The 27,982-nt window shown below is 35.8% G+C and overlaps 1 protein-coding gene across 3 annotated transcripts; it reads right to left on the bottom strand.

The window, feature by feature from the left end:
* Positions 1–589: 589 nt before the first annotated feature.
* On the bottom strand, positions 590–25,545 carry kctd15b (potassium channel tetramerization domain containing 15b; the record flags this gene model as incomplete). Of its 3 annotated transcripts, none has more annotated exons than XM_079374078.1 (5): positions 590–1,786; positions 8,187–8,492; positions 15,378–15,522; positions 22,070–22,245; positions 24,881–25,545. In XM_079374078.1, 4 exons carry the CDS (start codon positions 22,231–22,233, stop codon positions 1,628–1,630), a joined length of 774 nt encoding a protein of 257 aa, XP_079230204.1. In that variant the 3' UTR covers positions 590–1,627. The 3 variants fall into 3 exon arrangements, with proteins under 3 accessions (XP_079230204.1, XP_079230203.1, XP_079230202.1); XM_079374077.1 differs by having other exon boundaries at positions 1,377–1,786; positions 24,603–24,895; XM_079374076.1 differs by lacking the exon at positions 24,881–25,545 and having other exon boundaries at positions 1,377–1,786; positions 22,070–22,272.
* Positions 25,546–27,982: the final 2,437 nt, after the last annotated feature.

The raw sequence follows: 27,982 nt of genomic DNA, 5'->3' as shown, positions 1-27,982 counted from the left end.
TAATTTAGTATCTTGTGACCTGTTCACTGTTAAAAATATAATTTTGTATACAAATACAACCTATATATTTCAGCTATTATTATAACTTGATGTACTAAAATAAAGTAAAACTGAAATAAAAATGAATGAAACAAAAACACAACAAAATTAGAACAATTAAAACAGAAAATATACAAATAAAACTAATTCAAAATATTATTAAAACCACACTAAAATTACAGTGGTAACAATTGGGTAATAAAATAAAACATGATTTTTGGATGATGAATATTAGAATTTAATTTGAAAGAATCAAATAGCTAAACGTAATGAATGAAATACAACAAAATGCATAAAAATATATATTTTTTTTATTTAATTTAAATATATATATATATATATATATATATATATGATAATTTTTTAAATGTTCAGCCAATAGAAGGGTTAAAGCTAGTAGGCTAAATAATGCATTTAAAAACGGACTTTGAGGGAACAGTTTGAATTTTTTACATAAAATTTATGGCAAAAGATTTATATTTGCAAACAATATTTTTTTCCACAATACGTGTCTGGAATGTTAGTTCTCTGTGTTTGGACACATTCATCACACACACATCTGATCAAATCAAGCACCTTTTTCACAACGTATCCACCGTTTACTCAGCATCTTGACATCAAAATAGAAAACGGACAACTTCAAACTAAAACTGGGCTGATGAATAACAATTATTCATTCGCAAAGATGGTTTAAAAATTAATGCATCATAGTTAGTACCCTCATTCTGTCAGCGCGCTCCAACTCGAGTCTATTTCCACTGAATCTTTAAACACGCGGGTGGCTTGTTTTCATGACGCATTTAAGTGCAAACGTACGGTACACACACACTCATACGTCTTCATCTGCCCATGTTTTGCCTCGAGCTCCTTACATTTTGTTCTTGACACACACGACTCTTTGTATAGGTACCGTATAGTTCAGAACTCATTTGATTCAAGCATCGGAGAGCTTATAAAAATTTCAGATGTTTAACGATATGCTTAATGCTCTGGCTTCAGAAATAGCCACGTTTGCTTGCAGCTCCTTTAAACAAAGAAACCTTCAGCAGCGAACGCATTAAAGCCCAGACTGCTCGGCCATGCAGCCCGAGGGCGTAATAGCGTTTTCCTGCCAGGAAAGTCTCTCAAACGTAATGCCTTCAGATCACCACTCCCATCATCCTTCATGTAACAAAAGAAATAAACACAAAACTCCAGCCTAGTACTGCTAACCGCATACAACATGGTGCTATAAGGAGTGAAAAATGTCTTTAGAAACAATAAGAATGAAATGAAAAACAATCCCCAAAAAAATTGGGGCCCCGGCCCCTGACGATGGCATTTATTTTTTTTTTGTTCGTGAGCACCGCGCCACAATCATCACGAGATAATGACACACACACTGCACCGGCAGAGGGGCGGAGCCTGCGTTCCGTATGCGTGAGGACATCCTCTGATTGGTGATGTGGGTGGAACAGGGCGGGACTCAGATCCTGCTGGAGTTCTTTGGGTTTCTGGTGCAGTTTGATTACATTCCCCATATAAACGTTGAGTGTGTGTGTGTGTGTGTGTGTGTGTGTCGAGGGGCCGAGGGCCTGAGCGCGTGTCTCTAGTCCAGCGGCTCCTGCTTTATCCTGATGGGCGTGTTTGTGGACTGACTCCTCCTGTCCTCGCGACACAGAACATACTCGCTGAACTGAGACGAGTCCACGCCGCCGCCGCAGGACGCAGCCACGCTGAAACCCTTCTGGAAGAGACGCTCCAACACCTGAAACACACACACAACACTCACTGTCAATCCAAAATATTTCCTTCAAGAATACAGTAAAAATCCAAAACATTATTACAATTTAAAATAGCTGTTTTCTATGTGAATATGTGTTCAAATGTAATTTATTTCTGTGATCAAAGCTGTATTTTCAGCATCATTATCCAGTCTTCAGTGTCACATGATCTTCAGAAATCATTCAAATATACTGATTTACTGATCAAGAAACATTTCTGATTATTATAATGTTTAAAACGGTTTTGCTGCACAATATTTTTTTGAGCTGCCACATAAAAACTGATACATTTTATTTTTCAGGATTCACAGATGAATGGAAAGTTCAAAAGAACAGCATTCAATTTAGTTCAGTATGTATAGATGCATTCATATTCATATTCATATTCACTGTAAACGGATGCTCCCTGGATCAGATTCTCTGATGGACTCACGTGAGTCTGGAAACCTGCTTTCACACCAACCAAACAAACTGACATCTGAAGCTCAAAAACAAGCCTGACATCAACCTCAATCATCTGAACCTGCTCGGGTTCACAGCAGCCTCCATTCAGTCCAAATCACACAAAAAAAGAAATCAGATTCACGACGGGAACCAGGAATCTCTCACAGGAGCGTCACGTGAGTCTGACTCCTGGCAAAGACAATCGAGAACAGACGTTTGTCTCCCTGACAGACTCTGACGAGATCAGGACAGGTGAGAAACACACACACACACACACACTCGTCCTGGAAAATCGGACAGAGATGATTCTTTATACTTATTTCATTATACCTGGGAAGGCAACATTTTGAAAATGTTAAAAACTTGTTAAAAACTGGTAGAGTTTGATGAATGAACCAAAATTCAATGTCAATTAGAAAATGCCACATGGTTTAGGTCAGGTGCAGAATATATGATCGTTTATAAGTGTCTGCTAAATAAATTAATAAATTAAAGTCAATGATCTGCACACTACCATTCAAAAGTTTGGGGTCAGTAAGATATTTTTTTAAAGAAATTAATACTTTTTAACAGAAAGGACACATTAAATTGATCAAAAGTGGCCGTAAAGACAATGCTACTGATTTCTATTTCAAATAAATGCTCTTTTATGAACTTTCTATTCATCAAAGGATCTTGAAAAATAAAATGCATCACGGGTTTCCACCAAAATATTGTGCAAAATATTGTGATGATAATCAGAAATGTTTCTTGAGCAGCAAATGTTAGAATGATTTCTGAAGATCATGACACTGAAGACTGGAGTAATGATGCTGAAAATACAGAAATAAATTACAGTTTAACACATATTCACACAGAAAACACTTATTTTGAATCACAATAATATTTAACTATTTTTAATCAAATAAGGCCTTAGCGAGCAGAAGAGTCTTCTTTCAAAAACATTGAAAAGTCTTACCGACCCCAAACTTTTGAGCGGTAGTGCATTTGTGTGCATGATTTGGCATCAATAAGAAACATGGATGCTAACGGTTTTACACGTTTAGTGCAGCTCATTTTGATGGAAGACAAATAAGTGACCGGAGACGTGCTTTGGTGATTTAATATGGTTGTTTTCAGCAGTAACTTCAGGAGAATCAGTCTGTCATTCTCATAAATAACAACAGAATCAGATTAAACATTCAGTAGACGAGTGACGTCGTATTTAACTGCAGTATGAACAAACCTGTGTGTGTGTGTGTGTGTGTGTGAACGGCTCTGTGTCGTGTATCTGTGGCACGTCTGTCAGTTTGATGGAGGTTCACCAGTGTCTGTGTTGATCCCAGTCCTCCATCACTGTGAGATATGGACGGAGCCAGACAGCTTCAGGTTTGGGACACTATGAGCATGTGAGTGAGTGTGTGTGTGTGTGTGTGTGTGTGTGTTGGCTAAATGTTTCTCCTCTCTGAAGCAGTTCATGTGCGTGGTCTGTTGTCCTCTCTCTCTCTCTCAGCGTCCAGACTCCATCAATCTCTCTCTCTCTCTCTCTCTCTCTCTCTCAGCGCAGGTGCTTTCACTTGTTCTTAAGTTCCAGACGTGTCACTCATCTGCTGTGATTTTTCACTCTCTGCTGGTTTATTAGCTTCTTCTCTCACGTTTTCAAGCTAAACGAGTCCACTTCTAAAAACCGAAGCTAAACTTTACCAGTTAGCATAGTGCAAAAACAGCAAAACTTGCCACAATAAAGCTAGTGTGTGCTTAACTGTACTGAATGGGTACTTGTAGTTTACTTCAAATCTTAAAAGTATATTTTAGTATATTTTCCAAAAAACCTGGACTTGCAGATAATATAATATTAATGAAACAAAAGGCTACTTAAGTGGTTTCTTAAGTACACTAGTAAAAAAAGTGCAGTTCGTAACAGTCTTATTTTAGTATAATTGAGATGCTCCTATTTTTTATTTACATTTTGTTTCAGTTTTTATTTTTATATTTTGATTAAAATTTTAGTTAAAGCTTTGTGATTTTTTTTAAGTGTTTTTGTCATTTTTAGCATAGTTTTAGTTTTTTCGTTTATACATGACTACATTTTAGTTATCAGAAATATTGCATTTGGTAACTGAATTATTTTTTAAATTTGATTTTAAAAGTAACTTTATGGTTCTAAATTTAGTTTTAGTTTTAGTTAAGTGTAATAACCCTGCTTTATAACAAATGTCAAATTAAAAACATTTGGAAGTATATTTTAAATCATTATATATAATAATCTTTTGTCATGCTTTAAAGAAGTACACTTATTTTGATGTGATGACTAACACTAAAGTACATCTAAAGCACCGTTAATAATTTTAACTGCAGTGTTAATGCATTAATATACCAGTTAATATACCAGAAATGCACTAAATCGCAACATTATCACTACAAATGTCTGTGAACGCCATTGCTTTCAACCATAATTCAAACTATAAATCCTGCTTCACTAAAAAGCACTCTTTGCAACTAATTGCAATTAATAATTTTTGTTTGTTTGCAACTAACATGCAATTAATTGTGCAAAAACATTCAGTTAGTTTGAACTTTCCACAACATCTATTCTGTTTAAAAGTCTGCTACTTGTTTTTCACAAGGGTGTTCTGAGCCTTTTGAGGACATTTGGTCATATTTAATGTAGACAAAAGCCAGACAGTTAAAACGAAGCACACAAACTCGTTTAACTCTCTTAATGAGCTCTGTCCTCTGTCTGTCTGAGGTGAGGTGTGGCTGGTTAGTGGCCTGCAGCGATGTTTCCAGGCAGTACCCAGATCAGAGCTGTATTGTGTCGTACAGTGAGACAGGATTACTGTATCCTTCACACGATAATGAGTCAACCGACAGGAGTGTTGTGTTCAAAACCATTTCAGTAAAAAGAAAACACCCTTTCCATCTGCATCCACCCAACCAGGCTGCCCGCGTGCTGCCCGTCTAAAAAGACTAAAGTGAAGCAACACTCGCTCTAGAGGTCACAAGGTCACCGATGCAATTAGAGAATTAGAGAAGCACACTACAAAAAACATTTTTTCTTCATAATCCTAAAATCAAAACACGTTGACTTGAAAAGTAAAATTGTAAGAACAGAAATAAGACTTCAGGGTTATAACAGTCAACTAAAACTGAAACTAAAAAAAACAATTTGTAGTAAATTAAACATTAACTAATAAAATAAGAAACTTTTTATTCAGGTATTTGCAAAGGCAACATTTTTCACTTTAATTTAGTTTAATTTGATGTACTAAAATAACTTAAAACTTAAAACTAAACCTGAAATAACAATAAAAAAGTAGACATAAACATTAAAATATAAAAAAATTCAAAATATGACTCTCAATGATCATAAAATAATGAATTATTAATATTTATTTTTGTACATAACACCGATTAAAAGGATTTAAATGCCATTTTTACTCAGAAGTTGATGGTAAAATAATTACAAATAATTACAAAAAATGGCAAGTAACTCACTGAATTAAACCTGATATTTTGACGTAGAAAGACAAATGTTTTATTTACAAATTTAAAAAAAACTTTTTTTTTACAGGGTACTGCCATTTTTTCTAATTTTAATCCTACAATTTTTACCAGCATAATACATTTTATGCTTAAAACAAGCAATCCTTATGCAAACTGTTTTTGTTGAAAAATATTTTTTTCTTTTTTTTTACTGGAAAATAAGGCAAAAATACTAATGATGAAAATGATTTTGCAATGCATTAAGTGATAAAGTGAGCTGCCTAAATAGATAGCACTTTTAAGACATCAGCACTACATTCCAGATATGAGGGCGGTTTCAAAACACAGACAGCATGAATCTCATTTCACCAAAATCTAAATCAGCATGACATGCATCCTTCATCACTAAAGCAACCAGAATGCATTGTAAACAGACCCAAATGATTCAATACGGTGGACGAGTGTTAGAGAAATGTTGATTATCAGTATACTTAGAAGTAAAACAGTTCAATCAAATCAAAAACAGAGTGTTTTACTCATTGTTTGTGTGCTTATGTTTTGTTTATGCATCTTTAACTGAGCAACAGTGAGTCTCTCTCATGGCCTTTTCAAAGAGATGCATGTTAAAGTTACCAGCTTCAGCAACAGATAAATGAGCTGCTGTCGGAAACATCGCTTCACAAATCCACTTGTTTTAGAAAAGAAATAGAGCTCGAGCGAGCAAACAGAGGGCAGACAGAAGGGGACACGCTCTTACTGGAAACGCAGAAAGAAAATGTTGTGTTAGTTGATGCAGCCAATTAATTATATTGCAAGCCATTTAGAAATCTATAAAAGAAGCATAAAGGGGTTGAGGCTGTTTGAGAAAGTGTAAGTATGGTATTAAAAAATGCAATACGTGTATTTCAACCGCTCTGGGCGTTGTTACGTTGGAGTCTTTTTTAAAAGGGAAGCTCTGTGTCTTAAAAAGGAGAAACGTGTAAATTATGCATTTCATTTTCTAGCCTCTCTTTTCTTCTCGCTCTTGCGTTTTGTTTTTGAGGGAGTGAAAAAATACGGCTGTACATGAAAAGGCGTTTTGTTGTGTGCTTTGCCCCACCCTGAGGGGGCGCTGTGGAGGTGCGGACAGGTGTGTGTGTGTGTGTGTGTGTGTGTGAGTGTGTGAAATACAGGTTGAGCCTTGATTTCATTAATACACCATCAGCTCAAACTATGTCACCTTTTAGAGATGTTTTCAGATGTTTTATCAATCAAAGACAGACACAGAAATCAAAGCAAGACAAAAGTTGACAACTCCACTACTCACATGAAACCCAACTAACACTCTCAGTCCAATAGTCTGATAATAACATGCTGCAAAGTTAATTATATGATACTCTAATCAGCTCAAAAATGCATCATGCACAAACAAATATTTGGTAAATAGTCAAAATTGTCTGAACAGCAATGCATTCTGGGATTGTCTTAACCATGCATGCAAAATACAGTACTGTTCAAAATTTTATTTGAAAAATTATTACCATTTCAGCAGAGATGCTTTAAATAGTTCACAATATACAACAAATATTTAACATATATTAAACATATATTTTGGCCAGATGCCCACCCCCTCCCCCGCCATATGGAAAGTGCTGTTTTGTGCATGTATTTTGTATTTTTACCTTCTTTTTTTGTCTTTATTTTATTTATTTATGAGATAAATTAATACTTTTATTTGGCAAGTATACATTGCATTGCTCAAAAACTGGCAGTAAAGACATTTATAATATTACAAATCATGTCTATTTCAAATAAATGCTGTTCTTTTGAACTTTCTATTCATCAAAGAATCCTGAAAAATAAAATGTATCATGTTTTATTTCAACATTGACAATAATTAAAAATGTTTGTTGAGCAGTAAATCAGTATATTAGAATGATTTCTGAAGATCATGTGACACTGAAGACTGGAGTAATGATGCTGAAAATACAGCTTTGATCACAGGAATAAATTACATTTTAACGTACATTCACATAGAAAACAGTTATTTTACATTGTAATAATATTTCACATTTTTACTGTATTTTTTTATTATATAAAATCAACATCTGAACACTATCTACAGTAACGCAGTGCTATATTTTGATTAAATGATATTTTGTTTCACACTATATAGATCAGCTTTCATGTCAGGACTAAATCAGTGATGCCAACAAATGCTGTCTAGATATGGATGCTAATGGTTTTACATTTTAGCAGTTTTTACAGACTGTTAAAATATATATATATGTATAAATACTGAACTATAGTTTAATAATCAAGTTGCTAAACATTTAGACAGTATGAGAAACTATTATTTATTTCAGGTTTTCTAAACACCGCCCACATTAAACAAACGCCTCCACTGAGCAGATGAAACGTGACGGCGTGATGTTAAACATGCAGGAATAAAGCGAGCTAATGTCTCAGACAGATAAGAGCAGCACATGGCATTACCTGCACCGAGTTGAGTCTGCAGTAGCCGTTCAGGGGGAAGCGGATGACGTGGGTCGGGTCCTGGTTCCAGCCAGCGTTGACCGAGTTACACATGACGTCACCGGTCTCGGGGAAGATCTCCTCGATCAGCACCTTCTCCCCGCTGAGAGCAATCCGCTCGCCGAGGTCAGGGGTCACGCGGACCACCAGGCAGTCGCAGGGCTGCGCCAGACGCCTCTGCTCCCGCTCCTGCTTCCACCGCTCCAGCTCCTTGATCATGGGCATCAGCTGGTAATAACGCGCCTCCTCGTACAGGAGATTGAAGTCCTGGACAGACAGAAAGACACATGAGGAATATGCATCTATCATTTATTTATTTATTATACACAATACCATTCAAATGTTTGGAGTCAGTAAGATTTTATTACATTTTTTTAAGAAATTAATCCTTTTGTTCAGCAAGGATGTATTAAATTGATCAAAAGTGTCAGTAAAGACATTTAAAATGTTGGTTTGTATTTCAAATAAATGCTGTTCTTTTGAACTTTCTATTCATCAAAGTTCAAATCAAATCCTGAAAAATACAAATGTAGCACAGTTTCCACAAAAATATGAAGCAGCACAGCTGTTTTAAACATTGATAATAATCAGAAATGTTTCTTGAGCAGTAAATCAGTATATTAGAATGATTTCTGAAGATCATGTGACACTGAAGACTGGAGTAATGATGCTGAAAATACAGCTGCAGATCACAGAAATAAATTTATTTTTAACAGATATTCACATAGAAAACCGTTATTTTAAATTGTAATAATATTTCACAGTTTTTACTGTATTTTGAATCAAATAAATGCAGCCTTGAACAGAAGAGTCTTCTTTTAACACTTTTTAAAAAATCTTACAAGACTAAAGTTTTGAATGGAAGTGTAATATATATATATATATATATATATATATATATATATATATATATATATATATATATATACACACACATACTAATCTTGTACATTAATATATTTTTTAATTTTAATCTTGTATATTAATATATATTGTTTTAAAACTTATAAATAGTTTTTGTGTTTTAAGCATAATCCTCAAAACAGTTCGCTTGACTTACTTAAACCAATAAAGACTGAAGATATAACAGATTTAGGCCACATCCCAAAAAAATGAACTTTATATATATATATATATATAACGTGTTCCTTCCACCCTGCCACTATATATATATATATATATATACACACACACACACACCAAATGCATTCAAACCCTACAGTTTTATGTTAAAAATAATAATTTTTTAATGAATAATGAACTGTCTTTTTAATGGACAATAAATATATACAAGATGTTTACCCTTTTCTTAATTTTGATACTTTTTCAGAAAACAAAATTATTAATATATGTCGTTTTACTTTTTAAGTAAATGCATCTTGGTTTAAGAATGTTTAGGAATTTATACTGGAAAATAATATATATATATATATATATATATATATATATATATATATATATATATTCATTCCTCCACACTATTTGTCTTATTTTCCATTATACAATATTGTATGTATATATTATCACTTTTATTTTTTTGCAATGAAAATGTTTAAAATACATGCAATAAGTTAAAAATTATTTTAGATTGTTTGAAAACATTGTAAGTGGACATTATAATGGAAAAATATTATTAATGTATATAACACACGTTTCTAACCTCCATACGTGGATATTGCTATTTTTTTCCCTCCATGTATACATGTTTACACTTTCTAAATAAAATAAGCGTGGTGTTTCCCCGCGCAAAACTGCAGGAAAGTTGCACGCCGACATTTAATATTTAATGAGCGATTTTGATGCTTTTACTGCAAAAGCTGCTAATAAAGCACCAAAACAAATAAATACATAAATAAAAGCCAATAAGTGAATGAATCTTTAAAAAGCAGCATTTGGGGTGCAGGGTGGCATGTTTTGCTCAGAGGGGTATCAGCTCTGCCCGCGGGGCAACAGTCAAGACGTTTGGCAGGATCTCATGTGCTCGTTGGAGCCCGTCAGTGACGGACCTCCAGGCTTCAGCGTTTCTTTATCCAGGCAGACAACAGCAGACTACCAAACGCTCGCTCTCTTCCTCTCGGGGATGTCTTGCCAGGGTTTTTTTTGCCCCTTTCAGTTTTCCCTTAATTTCCCACAAGTCCAGATGGTACTATTCTTCCTCCACTCTCCTTCACGGAGCGGGAGGAGCCGAGGTGTGGATGAGGGAGGAAAATGTTGAAGTTCAACTGAGGATACGGCTTTGTGTGGAACGTCTGCAGAGTAATCTGCATAAAGATTGATATGAACAGTCATGAAGTGCACACAGCCTGAATGGTAACTAAACTGCAAGAGTAATGGTACACACAGCATCTCTGCATTTTGCTGCAGAAACAGACAGAGTGATTGTGTTCAACTACATTCTCGCTCAGCTCTTGGATATATAATTATGCTCGACTTTAACTTCGTATACAGTATACTCACATAAAGCGATATATACTACACAGCAAATCTTGATTGTTTATATCGCAACTATATTATTGCCAAGTTCTAATCTGCTAAATGCGACTATACGGCACAAAGATATTAAGATATTATAAACATTAACATCATGTTTTGTTTTTTGTAAAGCTGCTGTGAAACAATGTGAAAACACAAAAAATAATTCTGACTAATATAAAAGACAAATCAGTTTCAAATAGCACATTTCAGCAAGAAAACACTGCAACAAATGATTTTCTTATGATCGATAACTCATGGCAACATGTTTTTTTATTTCTGAAAATTATCAAAAAAAAAAAAATCAACTTAATTTTTTTAAATTATAGAAGATTGAACTTGAACATTGAAGGTGTTTTACAAATACAATTTAATACAAATATTTAAAGCAGCATCTGTTCTTTTACAGTGTATTTTTGTCTTGCTTTCCCGTACAAATATCTAAGTATTCTTGATTTAAGAAGAAACTAAATCTGTCTGTGGTGTCGGAAAAATAATATTGTTTTCCTTTTGAATTAAGTTTATTTTTCATACCTCATTGGTAAATATGTTTTCATCTTTTAAGCTGAAACTCATTTAATTTTGATAATTGTTTTCAGAAAACAAGACTTAATATCTTATGTCAATTGATTTTTTTAAGTAAATGTAGATATTTGTAGTGGAAAACCACTATTTTTTGCATTGAATCAGCAGAAATATGTTTAATAAGTTTAAAATGCATGCAATGCATATACAAATATACAAAATAATTATTTTGTAATGAATAATATCTTATTTTAAGAATAATTAGATATTTGCACTTGAAAACAAGACAAAAATACTGAAAAAAAAAAACTTTTTTTTTTGCAGTAAACAAGCAGAAAATATAAAATGCATGCAGTATAAGTTTTACAAAATAATTTTTGATTGTTTGAAAACTTTGTAAGTGACCATTATAGGTGAAAAATGTTTATGAATATATGTAACTTTGGTCTGAACATACTTCTAACCTCCATATGTGGGTATTTAGCTGCTCTTTTCTTTTTGCCCGTGTCTTTTTTCCTTTCTTTTGCCCTTCACAGTGCTGATGACAAAATGCATGCGGTGCATCAGCGCTGGAGGGAACGCTGAGGTATTAAAAGATGTGCCCGTGTCTCTGTTTTTAACAGGACTCGTTCTCTAAAGCTCCTCTTATAGTCGAGCCTCATGCAACCGACATGACGAAGAGCCAGGTACAAGAGAGGTGAAGAAAGAAAGCGAGCAGATAGAAAGACAGACGATTCGCCAGCCTGAATTCCCATGTTCAGGCGATCCGACAGGCCTGTTGTGATCCAAAATAATGATCTTATTCTGTTGCCCACCGGCAAGACAACATCTCACAGAAAGAGAGAGAGAGAGAGACAGAGATATCCCCCCGTCTCCATCTAATACATATAAGAGATGACCATTTCTCTTTGATTTTGTCAAACACATGCTGATGCAGAGGTCAGATCCTATGTGACACAAACCTTGGAGTCAAAAGTGAATCTTTACAGTCTTACTCACTGGATTTATTATGAACGAATCATCAGTGCATGCTAGTCTAAAATCAAAAGATCATTCATTAAAATGGTCACAAAACTTTGAGAAACGACATTAAAAGTCAAACACCAGCAGCATCATGCTTTATTTACTCCAGCAGCTTAGCAATTGATAATCTCTGGTACAAATGATGCTTTTCTTTCACTGAGAGATGCAAAACATATTCGGCTTTAGCTCCACATTCACACTGATTTAGCGAAACGTACGGCACCGCGGGCCATGGCAGTCACGAAGCCTTACAGATACAACACCGCCGGCTGCCGTTTGCATTTCTGTCTGACTATCAGCAAATCAAACCTGTCTAAACTGGGCTCTTTGTCCGACTCGAGAGAGGAAGACAAAAGTGAATCCAGATCAAGATTTAAAAGACATAAAAGTAGAGTTTATTCATGAGGATAAATCAGCCGTAATAAATATATATATATATTCATGTCATTTTTGTGGTCCAGATACACGCCTACATGAAAACTGTGTAATGTGACACAATCCCAGCCAATCAGAACATATCTGATACTTAATATAAATCTATGTGGATTTTCCACCAATAATATTGCACTATGGGCGGAGCTACTAAATACAACAGGGCTGCGTTCAGCCCCGACAAAACGGTGCAAAACGTTTTTTAAACGGACTGCTTTTTTTTCTGTTTTTTAACTATGGCAGCTGAGAAGGCCATTCTTTGTGTTTGTTTTGAAGAATTTTCGGAGCCTGATGAAATCGGTATAAATACGTGTTTAGTACTGCAAAATACACTCGATGTTACAGTCACTGCCCTTGCTGTCCAGAATAAAAGAGAACCTCCCGATCGACTGAAACTGTGGTTCCTAATTACTGTGATCCAACATTTGCCTCGCATTTCAGGATGAAAAGACTAACATTTCAGGTGAACGATAATCCACTTCTTACTTCCAAGATATGATCTATATGACCTTTTTTTTTTTGTGAGTATTATCATTATTGCTGATCACTGCTATGATATTGTAATATTTACCATTATATAATCAGAGGAGCATAGAAAAGTTTATGAAAGTGTCACTCCGCAATACAATAGCAAAATATATAAATAAGTATTTTTATGTTACATTAATCAGTGTTTAGCACACCTTCCTGAGAAAAGGATATGGACCAGAATACATTGCAATTACTACATGATATTTAGACAGACTTAAAGAAGTTATTTTGCCTTTAATTTAAATAAACATGTGCAAACAATATACTTGCTCTTGTGAATTTATTTTGATGTTAATTACATTTACTTACAAATTCATCATCATCATGTTGATATGCTATATTACTATAAAACTCTTATGACAAACTTGTCTTCTAATATCTTCAATTGTTGCGTATACCGAGCTGCAGTGACTTCACTTGGACCTATAGTGCGATCTGTCTCTTTAATACCGCGTGGTTTATATACATGTTGCGGCTGATTGGGCTGACATTTTTGACACACCCACCAAACAAGAGAAAACGTATCTCAAACCCTGCTGCACACCGTTTCCAGGAAACATGTCGTTCAACCCGGAAACCGTAGCAAAATGCTGAGCTTGATCCCAGGACTAAAAATCAAACGACCAACAATATGTCCTAGCATTCACCGCTTAAAACAAAAACTCAAAGAGCTGCTATTGCAAGTATGTGAACAGAAGTTGAATGTTGTGCATTAATGCAACCCAAAATTCATCTGTAATGCATTGATTTCTCTGTTTTACCACAAGAAGCGCTACAGCAGACATTAGCATAAACTGTCAGTTCTCTCATTCAGCACAACTAACCCGGCGTTCCATTCGGAAGGGGTCATCCCTATGCCCTAATCCCTTCAAAGGGTTTACCCTCCGGAGAGAGAGGGTTGAAGAGTGTAGGGGACCAAACAACTGTTTCTTGAAGTGCCCTTCTGTGTCATTATCATTATCATTAGCGCAAAGGATCATGGGAGCCTGAAGTGTCCATCAGTTGTACCCTTCGAAATCCTTCATTCCGAAGGGCCCTTTGTAGTGGCTAATTTTGAGCACTTCGGTTTGGAACGACACTTCAATATGGCGGCCATGATTGTTTTCACTCCGAAGTGGCCTTCGGAGAGCGATACATCCCGTTTGAAACTCATCGTAAGACTGCTAATGGCCAGTATGTGAAGTATATACACAAGAGCACTTTTACAGGAAATACAAATCACATATGATATTTCTTTAATTTCTCTTGGATGGCAATGAGATTACATGGAGACCAAATGGAGGAATTCATAGTGTGTCCCAATATGCAATGCATCAACAACGTCCTAACATTGAAAAATGGAGTAAATTGCTAATTATTTATTTAAAATCCAAATAATCTATTTATTTTCAAGATGATAACTGAATGGTACTTGCCAAATTAATCAAATGCAATGAGCAGGGTTTTTATAATGAACTAAAACTAAAACCATAAAAAAAAAAAATTATTACTTGGAAAAAAAACGAAGAAGCTTATTTTATTTCACGTAGTTTCCAAGGCAACATTTCTCATTTTTATTTCGTTTAACTACAGTTTATTATAGTTCACTAAAATTAAGCTATTTCTGTTATCTGAAATAAAATAAACGTTTAATCAAATATTAAATCAAATATTAAAACCAGCTACCATTTCTCATTTTCATTCATATTAAATAGATGTACTATAAAATATAATATAGAAAATATAAAAATAAAAATATATAATACAGAAAATGAAAACTAATTTAAAATATGAATAAATAAATAGTATAAATATAGCATAAATAAATAGCATCTAGAGTTTAACTTGACGTACCAAAATAAGAAATAAAATTAATAAAAACATATAGACTTTAAAACAAAAATGACAAAAACACACAACAAATTAAAAAATTCAAACAGAAAATGTTAAAACAAAAATGTAATTAAAATATTAATAAAACTATAATAGTAAAATAAAACTTCCAATGAGGTCACGTGACAACAATGCAGCATGCTACTCTTTAACATATTTATCATGACTTGCTGCATGATATTTCACACACTATTATTAAGTTTAATAAGAGAGTGTGCACAATACATATGTACACTACATGCATTCTACTCCAAAGAGCCACTGAAGAACAAGCTTCAAACGGAGGAACGCCGTTACCTTAAAGTCATCCGGCAGCAGCAGTTTGCAGGTTCGCAGGAAACTGAGAATATAGCGGAAAATCTCTCCGTCCCTGTCGATGAAGTAATGCTGCTTTAAACTGTCCAGAACGATGGGCTCGGTTCCGTTAAACAGCCGGCTGATCCTGAAAATTAAAACACACACACACACACACACACACACAGTTAATGGAGTGAGGCCAGCCTCCTTTAAATGCATGAAACATTAGCATTTATATTTCTATTTTATTAGTGGCCGGCCAAAAATGCATTAACACTTGCTTCTGAAACAAGAGGCTTTAGTGGCTGAGAAAAGCCTTTCAAGTCCTTCTCTGCTGTTAGATATATAATACAGTGCTGGAAAGACTTCACCGTAGCTCACACTAGTATAGACTGCTTGCAGTTGAAAGTTTCCTGTGCAACAAAACATGAGGATAAAACTGTGTTGACTGTGCTTTTCCTAGTTAACAACTTTACATCCCACAAAAAATATCTTGACGTATTTTCTACAATCTTATGTCATTTATTTGAATGACAGACATAAGCACTCCATTTTGCAAATATTTCAGTGATCAAATCTTAAAAGCAACATTTTTTGTTATTGTGAAGAACATTTTAATAAGCTCTTTTATGGAATGGAAAGTTTCCATGGATGTAAGATGTTCTTCATGGAACCATCGATGCCAATAAAGAGCTTTATTTTTAAGCATATTTAAAGTATTTTGACACTGTGTGTTTGTCTAGCCTTAGTGGAACAGGACCATAATTCAGCTGCATTTGCTTTGATATTTTGCTATTTTATTACAATAGGACATTTCAAGTGAAAAAAAAAGTAAAAAAAAAAAAACATTTATTTTGATGACTATTAGAGTACAGTAAATACAATAAAATTAAATTAAATCAGTCACTTGTGAGGTTCCATGATTGGGATGCTCACTACATAGGCATCTCACTAGGTTTTGGAACACTCACATTATAATACACTCTTCTCCAAATCTACCATTTGACCTATTTTTCACTTTTTGAGAAAAAGCTGGTTTAGGAAAACTTGGCCTAACACAAGTTAGTCAGGAGTCTGTTAACTCTGAAATCATAAGAAAAAATGTTTTAAAATTTTTTTAAAAAATTGAATTTGTATAGATTCAGTGTTAACTGAAACCATTAAAAACATTTTTGTAAAAAAAAAAAAAAAAATTTCCCTTAAAAAAAAAGCTGATTTAGGAAAACTTGGCTTAACACAAAGTTAGCCAGGAGTCTTAATTTTTGTTTTTAAAATAATAAAAAAATTCATACTTATTTTATTGCCTAGTAGAATACAATAATAATAAATAAATAAATAAATAAATAATCTAAACAGTCACTTTTAAGGTTCAATGATTTGTTGGGATGCTCCCTATATAGGCAGCTCACAAGGTTTTGGAACAGAGTTTGTGTCCATCACTAGACTAAAAGTGCAGAAGTCTCTAATACGTTCTTCCACTAATCTACTAATTCCAAAACTTCAGATTCTGACACCTCATAATCGTTTTCAATGCACAAAACACAACATTTCAATGCTAAATCTATTGTACAGCACAAATGCCTCATTCAGAGGCACAGCTCCCACACTGGATACCTGGAAATACCTTCATCTTTCTCCATGCACTTCAGTTCTCTTTATGAACTCTGATACGATCAGCATTTCCTTCCGTTCCTAGCCCAGCGACAGCGCTATCGCCGCTCAATGCAATCTCCTCTTTAATCATCGCTACAGTTCCTGGATCAGCTGACGGCTCTCATAAGCACAAAGAAATCAGGCCGACTGCTTGTCAAAGCCTGTATAATGAACAACAGCCGAGGTATAAAGGCGTTTATTGTCGAACGTCGCCTATTGACTCGGTGTAAGGAAGTGATTTGCAAACACAAACACAGTTCACTGAGCTCTGCCAGGTGCATGTATTTACAGACTGTTTCTTTCTTTAATGCACGATGTAATTCATACACTCTTCCACGCAAGTCTACTCTATAGTCGTCACCTTATGCACTTTCTAAAGCTCTTGTTTTTCCTCTCTCTCTCTTTTTCCCCCCTTTGGAAATCGATGCAAAATGCTTTATAAAAAACCAATACTCATCTCCCTGTAGCGCCTGCGGTCGTCCTTTCTCATATGGTCTTGCAATTCTTCCAGCTAGAATTTCACCATGCCCCTCCAGGCAAACACTGTTTTTCATCTGCACTTTTTTTAAAAAGCAATTAAAATGCTGCCTGTTTTTCTTTTCTTCCTCCACTCCCCCACCCGTCTCTCTCTCTCTCTCTCTCTCTTTTCTCTGATACTCTCTCCCACATCCTCCTTTTCCTCTAAATCTCGGTGGCTGTGTTCACACAGCAGGGGAATACAGTTGTCAGTCTCATTCAGAGCAGTGACTATGGTTCAATTTGATCATGAAAGCAAGAGACGAGGCATCACTATACGCAAAGCGACTGACGTATCAAGGCGATTCTTCAATTAGAGGCACTTTCGACTACTTGAAATCTTGAAAAATTAAACTTCTTCGACCTATGATTCATCTGTGTTTAAATATTTAGCACATGAATAAAGATGTGGCCTTGATCAACCTTCAGCTGGATTTGAGTTTACAGTGTGCTGGTGGTGACATTTTCACTTTTTGGAGAAAAAGCTGGATTTGGACAATTTGGCCGAAAACAAGAAGTTAGCTAGGAGTCAGTTAAGAGTAATATTTAAGTAATTCATATTTAGAAATAAGTAATATTTAATACTTAATATCTGATTTAAAAATAAATAAATAAATAAATTAACTAACAAAATTTGATTATAAAAACAAATCATATTTTTTATATTTCACTTTCAGAGATAAATGCTATCATAAACATACTATCAAAAATAATAAAACTATTTACTTGTTTGTTGTATTAAAAACACAAATACTAAAATATCTTAAAATATAATTAAAAAACTGTAATAAACATCCTACAGAAGCCACAAAGTATAATTCTTCTGATTTTAACCTTTCAACAGGTTAAGTAATTAAAAATACAACAAAACTGTTTACAGTTGTTACTAAAAGTAACTTTTTTATAATTTCAGAGTAAACTGAAATCATAAAAAACATTAAATTATATTACAAAAATATATATTTTTAAACTTTTTTTATTTTTATACTTTGTTAACTGAAACCAATATTTATATTTTTACTTAAATTATAAAAAAATCTCCTAACGTTATTTCTAAATCATAAAAATAAAAAATGTTTTTTATAAATTAATTCATATATGTATGCATATATATACATACACACGCACACACATATACACACAGACGAATACTAAATTAACTAATAAAAACATTAATAAAAATTATAATTAAAATATGATTTTCCTGATTTTTTTTAGGAAGACGTAATTAAAGATACAATAAAATAAAAATGTTTAAAGTTATTAATAATCAAAATGTATCTCTCTCTCTCTCTCTCTCTCTCTAATCTTTCAAATAAATGTAGAGGACTTTTTTTTTAGCCATGCATTTATTCAGCTGTATCTCTATCTCTGTCTTATCAGTCTCAGACACGGAGTCTGTTTCTCTCTCTATTTGTCAGTTTTCTTTCAGTAAATCAGCAGCAGCACCTGAATGCATGCTATTCTCCCTCAGTCCGGTGAATCTGTGTCTCAAAATGAGACAAACAGAAATTAAATCTGCTTCAGTTTGGGTCGCACACTGCGTCTGTCCTGCCGGCAGTGGGTGTGAGGCTTCAGACAGACACTTCCTGTCAGACTGTCTTCACTTCCTCTGTTAACAGGACCAGCCGTGTAGAAGAGAGATCTGACACTGAGACCAAACGCAAATTACATGTGTCAATGCATGCAACACAACCACCTAATTGAAAAAGCCCTAAACAAATACATGCACAAGACTTCACAATATATGCATGACTGCATGCATTATTGCAGCCATACATGATTCAAGAAGCAAAAATCTGCATTTTCTTTCTCTTTCGGCTCGCTTCCGAATCTAGTTATATTATAAATATTGTTTGCTCTGTGACAAAATGCTTTTATTCCTCTTTGTAAGCTGCTTTTTATAAAAGCATCTGCTAAATGCATACATCTTAATTTAAATGACTGACAGGTGAGTAGGCAGGCCAGGATGCAAGTCTACAAATCTGATCACATATGTATTATGAGTGAGTCACAAAATGCTTTGGATCCCATTTACACCCTAAATTTAGCACAGAATAATTGCGACTGGATTGCATGAAACGGATATTAACTCCAGATGTAAACAAGTTCAGCTTCAAAGAGTCAAAACCATGTGTTTCTTTTTCCTTTTGTGATATTGTTTTTTTTGTGCATTGAAACACTTTTGAATTGTATTTATTTATTTACTTGAAATAATTTTTAACATTTTATTTGAATGTTGAATCATTTTTATGCGAATCTGTTTCATGCATTTTTGTGCTTTTTTTGCCGTTTCATGCTTTTTTGTGCCATTTGCATTAAATGAGTATGTTTACAAATGATCTTCTGCTGAAATTCACAAAAAAACAACATTTTAACATGTATTTAAAAAAAATATTTAAAAAGAGCAATGAAAACAAATCTTTTGTGCTTGTTCAAGCAAGCCAGGTTTGTTGACCTGGCTTGCATGCATACTTTCTGCATAAATGACCAATAATGCTAGTATGAACTTTCACGACACGCTTGACACACTCGCGATCATTAGCTGCTGTTCACAACTGCCCTCATGCTACCCATCTCTGTCAGAGAGACCCCACAGAATGAGCATGAAACTTTCATATGTCCTGTCACTTCAGCAGACTGAGCTGGAGGGAGATGAATGTTCACACATTAGTTATAGAGCAAGTTTCTTTTCCCGCTCTGCATTATTAAGGGATCGATCTATTAAAAGACACCATCAACTTAAGGTTCTTTAACTGGACTCTCTCAGCTGTCAGCTCGGCCTCTGAGGCGCAGCACTGGGAGAGCTTTGTTTAACTGTCGCTGTGCTGGTGTGTGTGTTCTTGCATCCATGAGTGGGTTTCCCACTTGTCAGTGTGATTAGTGAAAGTGGGTGCTAATGTGTGCGGATGGTCAGTCTTTTGTGGACTCAAATGAAAGCACGCTTGTATGAATGCCATTGCATTAGATGCATAAAAGTTTGGGGTTGGTAAGATTTTTTGTTGTTTTTGAATGAAGTCTCTTCTGCTCACCATTTATTTGATCAAAAATAGAGTAAAAATATGAAATATTATTTCAGTTTCAAATAACTGCTTTTTATGTGAATATCTGTTCAAATATAATTTATTTCTGTGATCAAAGCTGAATTTTCAGCATCATTACTCCTGTCTTCAGTGTCACATGATTCTTCAGAAATCATTCTAAGATGCTGATTTGCTGCTCAAGAAACATTTCTGATTCTTATCAATGTTGAAAACAGTTGTGTTGCGAAATATTTTTATGGAAATTGTGACTCAAACTTTTGAATATTACTGTATTTGCTTTTCAAGTGAAAGTTTGTATGGTTTGAAATAATAGAACAACAGATCTAGTGAAAATGCAAAAAAACTAAAAAAAAGTGTGAACTTGACTGCATACGTTCACTAAAAATCACCAAAGGACCAATCAATTAAAAGACACAGATGAAAAAAAAAGTTAGTAAAAAGAATAGATCCTGCAGCATTTGAGCAGATAAAAACACTCGGCATGTATAATATTATGTTTCTAAAGCAATGACATGTAGATAACTTTATGTATGGCTTAAGTGAACTAACAAATAGAGTAGAGCAGAGTAGAGTAGAATAGAATAGAATAGAATAGAATAGAATAGAATAGAATAGAATAGAATAGAATAGAATAGAATATGCTTACCAATATTAACCACTGGTTTGCCAATTAAAACATAAAAATAGCAACACAGAGAATATATAATAGTAACAATACAATTATTTTGCAGTCTGTAGACTTGCAATTATACTCTCTAATATTCACCCATCAAGCTAAACAAACTTTCCTTTTGTGTTTCAGTCATAATACTTACAAAAGATCTAAATAATCAAAACAAGTCTTTTTCTCTCTCTGTTCAAAATCAGACTTAATCTCACTCTATGATGAAAGCATCGAGAGCAGCGCTTACATTTCTGTCTCTCTCCTAATAAAGTCACAATTATGGATCAGACAGAGCGAGTCACAGGGAATTCTGGTCATATTCACATTTAGGATAAGTCAGACGTCATCAGAACAGATAATTAGCCTCTAATCAGCTTTAATTGAGTAAACCACTCAGACCACTGTATGTTATCAAACACTCCATCAAACAACATCACATGCAATCTGAGAGTACTTTATTTAGCATATTTTTCTCATTTAATGCTACGAAAATGAAACAAAATGCAAATGCATTTGTGAATGTCTCAGTATTTGATGCAAACTTGCTTTGTTTTACAGAGCTACACGAACAAACGAGCATCTTAAACTTCATTTTATGCAATTTCAAAATAATACAATTTAATAAAAAAGAAAAACTTCAAGCAGAATGATTCTGACCATTCAGAATGGTTTGCATAATGCAAAAATGCTACAAACAAACATTTGCACACCCTAAAAAAGCCAAAGTGCACAAAAATAACGCAAACGTGGCGTTTTGTAGTTAAACTTCTGATTGCACGCTCTTATGTAACATTACAAGAGGCCAGGGGTCTTACCGTGAGTCTGGGTATTTGGTGAGAGTCGCCAGGCTGCTGGTGTACATGTGGCCACCCACATCGATGTGAACGGGCGCGTTGGCTTTGGTGAGCTGAGCCGGCAGTGGAATCCCCTGCGTGGCCAGAGGAGAGACCGGAGACCGGGTCAGAGACAGGCGTGACATGCTTCTCCCTTCCTGGAAGCAGACAAACGGGAAAGCCATGGAGAAATGATGCTGCTGATGCGCCTTCACGGTGCCTTAGCGTCTCTCCCACCTTGAACGTCTGTGCGAGTCTTATCAGATCGTTTTCTCATCTGCCCCATCGCATATTTAGCTTACAAATTATTGCCACAGCTCTAATGAAGTATGTTTGCATCTTTTCACTGGTGCAGCCCGAGGGCAGGATACAAGGATGTTTATTAACGCTGCAGAGAGAGGGAGAGCGAGAGAGATATGTGAGGTGTTCGCCTGCGGGGATGGGAAAGAGAAGGAAAGTTTCTAATTAAAGGTCGTGTTATGTGTTAGACGTGATATCCTCCGACACTTCAGCAACCAATCTGAACATCTGGGAAACGAGGGCATTGTGCGCGTTCACGTGAGAGTCATGAGAGTCGCTCAACTTCCACTAACACTGGATCTCCAAAGATGCATTTGACTTACAAATGTTAATGCACTTTCTCAGAGCACAAATGCTGAATTTTTCAAATGCACAAAATGTGACCACATCAAACGGGAACCACATGCTGTACTAATGTTTTAGAAACGTTTTGTGTTTGCTGGAAAATAAATATTAAACTTGCAGTTGCATTTAGGGTCCAAACCATCTTGGCCAGCTGGTCTACTAGCTTGAATTTCAATGCGCAAATTGCAGTTGTCAGTGCATGACCTTAAACGACTCTTTCGCTATTATTTTACGGTCTCGTCTCTGTTCTAGCTCTTTTTAGAGCCATTTTGAAACTTTGGATTGTGGCATTCAGTCGGTTTGGATTAAAGCATCTGCAAAATGAATGCACGCCAATGTAGGCTTGTCTTGATGTGCATTTTACTGAGGATATGCAAAAATGTCCGAACTTGAATCGAACAGCGTTCACACACAAACCCACTTTCCTCCTGAATTTCACTTGAAGACTGTCTAATGAAAAGACTCTGTCCAAACCCAAAGGCTTGTTTATACAAGTCAAAACTTTACCTCACAATGCCCGGATCACGCAGGGCCACATGGAAATACGACTTAACATATTCCATTTGTCATAAGAAAGACTGCTTCATTGTGAAGCTGGAGTTCAAAGGGATTTCAACGACAAGTTCTTCCATGCATTGGCTCATTTGCCCGCCTGTTATTTTAACCATACATGGTAAACAGAAGGCGGTTGTTCCAGGCTCCGCTCAGCTCTAGCGCTGGAGGCGATGCGCTCAAGGCGCACGGCAGAATTTTCCAGGGTGTTGCCACCAAGCCCTCAGCACTAATGTTCATTTAATACACAAGCAAGATGATACATTACAGATTCCATTGAAAGAAAAAAGACTTAAGACGTTTTGGCATATGAAGCTATCCCTCATCTCCATATAGCTACGGGCGTTGTAACCAAAAGCCCAGATATTAATGCCGAGGGAATACAGTGGATCTGCCCCTTCTCTCTCTCTCTCTCTCTCTCTCTCTCTTAACAGGAGGAACCAGGTAGAAGAGTAAAGAAAAGTCAAGATGGTCAAGCTTAATAGTACAGAAATGCTCACGATCATGAGAAAAATGTCTCACAAACTCGTGTTTATGACCTCAAAATACCCCAGATTATAAAAATAAACCAGAAATAACTATCAGAGAATGTCCTGTATTAGGTAGTCATACACAACCTTCTTGCAACGTTGATTCCCAAAACCTAATCAAATGGGAACCTACTGTAGCGACGTTTGGAAAACGTTCTGTGTTTGCTGGGAAATACATCTTCAAACTTGTAGCTGCATTCAGGTAGGTAGTCTAAGCTGGTTCCAAAACCATCTTGAGCAGCTGGTTACTAGCTTGGACTATCTTAGACCAGCTACCACGTTCAAAACACAAACGTCAAACTTTGAGACGGGTTTCCTCCAATCCTCGCTTTTCCTGTCAACCTCTCAAAGCAAATATAAACACGTTTGTTTCGACAGTCAATGGCGGAAGCTTTCCTTTGGACGTTTGTGGAAACGTTCGTTACGCGTACAATGAAATCAACACACACTTTTCCTGCTTGCTTTCTCCGGTTTCAGGTCGGTGCCCTACGGGTTAAAACTTCAATTCAGATCATTTCACAACATGGCGTCTCACTCACAGCGATAAAGCTTCAGGTACGAGGCATATATCATCTTAATAACACTGGTTCTCGATGCCTAGAGGGTGTTTAATAACGTTACAGAATAAGAAAAGAATCTTGAAATATCTCACAGGACATGAAGCGTGAACGCGTTTGAGGACGCGTCGCGTTTTCGCGGCGTCGCGCTCATTCTCGACGAACCACAAAAGCACCATCAACATGAATAATCTACTCTACATTGAGATGAGATTTAATTGGAAATGGTACCGTTTCAAACATCGTAGATGTCCGAATCGCGATCCGAGTCCGGTTCGATCAATCGGCTCCCAGATGAAGGTTCGCGTCGCTCGCTCTCGGTCAAGTTTCTATCCGATAAACGATCCAGCCTAGCTATTCTCGTCCTGTCCGGAGTGAAAAGCGCGTCAAACTGCATTAAAACATGTCAGAGGTGGATCGCGAAGGGTCGGGGCGACTATAGCGAGCTGCGCTGCTGCTGTCTGGACGCGTTCAGAGCTGGAGAGCAAAAGCGCGCAGGACTGTCTTACCTTCTCCAGGAGACCAGAGCTCTCCTTCCCCCTCTTGATCTTCTTATTTCTTAATACTCTGATTCGGTCGCGTATATCAGCCTCGCCACTGTCTTTTTTGGCCACGGTGAATCTGCTGCTTTGCTTATGGGCAGAAGGAAGCCAATAATCCGTCTCTAAATCAGAGCAGAGCCGAAAGAAGAATTCTGGCTCCAGGCTGCGCAAACGCCTCTGGGGCCACAGGATTAGAGGACAATTAACTCAAACCCGAGCAGACTCATTGGAACAGATGCAAACCCGATATTCCCCTCGATTATTTAGCCTCGCTTAGCTCTTTCACAAAGTAAAAATAGCTGGCGAGTGTTTAAAGTTCAGCACATAACGGTTTACGCATCAGGCAAGTGTCACCACGCCGTTCCTGAGACTTTGGAGAGGCAGAAAGGCTGATTTTAATCATTGTCATTTCGTCTGATGTAACATTCCCCCAGGCTCTTTCACAGAGGCAACAACACATTTTCCTTCCCTGAACGAGTAAAAGTCTCTCTTCGCTCTCGCGAAAGCAGGAGGCGCACTGGAACTTGTTGATAAAGTGGCGATAAAAGGACGCGTTTTCTTTTTGCAAAGCGAAAATCTGGATCTGGCGCTCATGCATGCGGCGCTTTCCCCCTCGCTCCTCTCCGTGCTCTAATGTCTGTGAGAATTGTAATGGCAAATTTCCTGGAGGCCATTAAAAGCAAATGACGTCTGGACATCATTCACTGTGCGCCCTCACAGTCCGCCCGCAGCCAAATGCGCCATTTCAATTATTGCGCACGGCTAGATGGAGATGTCTGCTGCTGCAGGATCTCCCGTGCAAACGGGGCAGAACGTCGGTTTAAATCCGCACAAACACAATCTTACACTTCTCGATTTTCATTTATTTAACAGCAGGCAAACAAATAAAGACAGTTGTGTTGGGCATCAGCTGCGCCGCTTTCCCCGCGCAGGTACTCGATTATTTATTTATCTGAATGTTTGTTTATTTGCGTGTAAATAAGTGTGAATAATTGATGCTGTGCTGAGACCCGTAATTACTGTGGATCTCACAAACAGGACTGATGCTGAACGAGTTCCGTGATGTTTGGCGCCCGCCGGTGTGCGTTCGGAGGAACGACAGATTTTAAAGAGGAGATTAGACTGTAATGATTCGTTTTATTACAGTAATAGAATGGAGGAATGACAAACAGAAGGATAGCTCTCTCTGGCTTCCAATAAGGAAAATATAGAATTAATTCATGTAATGTAGAATAATAGGCTGGAGCTTGACACATTTTTATTCAATTTCTGTATGTCTGTATCAGTCAGTTTCTATAGACGCAAACATTAACATCTCAAGTATACAAAAATACTACAGCACTTAACATTTCCAAAATACCACTTCATTGAAGCTTTTGTGACAACATACCCCAATAGTAACACATGTATGGGGTAAGTTGTCACAATGGAACCTGCCATTATTAACAAATTTTAAAACAATTATGAAACCCAAAATGCATATATGATTTATGACACATCAAAAGTAAAAACAAATGAAAAGAAAGGGTTAGGTTAGTTTCTCGAGCAGGTTCCTCAGTGCCCATGACAATAAAGATTCATAAATCAATTTATTTACTACCGAAGATTTGGAAGAACTGTTGAGTTCATTAAACACATACTGACTTTTTGTGACAACATGCCCCAATAGGAACACATGTTGTCAAGCTATATGGGGTAAGTTGTCACAATGGAACCTTCCATTATTATAGGGGTTTCAGCAAATTTTAAAGAGTAAAAGAGTTCTGAAACCCAAAATGTACGATTTATGACACATCAAAAGTAAAAATGCTGAATTCATATATAATGCTTTTGTAGTGCTGTTCTGCAGTGCTTATGGCAATAAATAGAGTCAATTTATTTACTACTGAACATTTAGAAGATAAATGTGCTATATGGGGTAAGTTGTAACAATGAAACCTTTGATTATTATAGGAGTTTCAGCAAATTTTGATGAGTAAAACACAAATGTATTTCTTTCCAATTTATGATTTATGACACTGAATGAAAAAAATAAAAAAATAAAGCAAACAACTAGCTCTAATTTTCTAATGCATTAATAATGATATATAATGCTTTTGCAGTGCTGTTGCTCATGGCAATGAAGTTTCAGAGTCAATTTCTTTACTAAAGAAGATTTACAAAATACTACTGAGGTCATTAAACACATTTTGACCTTTTGTGACAACATGCCCCAATAGCAATACATGTTGCCACACTATATGGGGTAAGTTGTCACAATGGAATGTGCCGTTATTCTATGTGTTTCAGCAAAGTTTAAAGAGTAAAAAATTCTGAAACCCATTTTTATGACAATTTGAAACCCTAAATGTGTCATTTTATGACACATCACATGTAAACAACAACAACAACATACAATGCAGAAATATTATAGCAAACATAGTCCTGGTGTTTCCTAATGTATTAATATTAAAATATCATTGTTATGCGGTACTCATGGCAATAGAGTTTCAGAGGCATTTTCTTTACTACATTCATCAAACACGTGTTGACCTTTTGTGACAACATGCCCTAATTGCAATACATGCTTACACTATATGGGGTAAGTTGTCACAATTGGAACCATGCTGTTATCATAGGAGTTTCAGCAAAATTTGAAGAGTAAAGCAATTATGAAACTCAAAATTCATTGATTTTGACATATCAAATGTAAAAAAACAAAAAACAATAGCAATATTAAAGCAAACAACTATCCCTAGTTTCCTAATGCATTAACATATGAAATGCATAAAACAAGAATATTTTTCAAAACAACTGCTTAATTGATTACAGAAGCAGGAAAGCTGAGCGATCCTGCAGGTATTAGACACACACAGAAGAAAGTGGTCCTGAGGCCAGAGAGTATTTTCCTCAGGACTTACAAACGCAGGAGGAATGCGGTTTGTAGTTTTCCCCCTCATTAATACAACAGCCCTGCAGTACGTTCAGCTACAGCCGTGTGCAGAAGATGTTGTAAGTTTAAAGATTTAAACAGCTTACAAAGTTGCCCCGGGTGCTTTAGTTGCCATCAGTTAATTCCTGTAATTTATG

This window comes from Barbus barbus, assembly GCF_936440315.1.
Source record: "Barbus barbus genome assembly, chromosome: 23".
In the NCBI taxonomy this organism is placed as follows: Eukaryota; Metazoa; Chordata; class Actinopteri; order Cypriniformes; family Cyprinidae; genus Barbus; species Barbus barbus.
The sequence above is the reverse complement of the archived record's forward strand: the minus strand, read 5'-3'. Positions and strand labels throughout refer to the sequence as shown.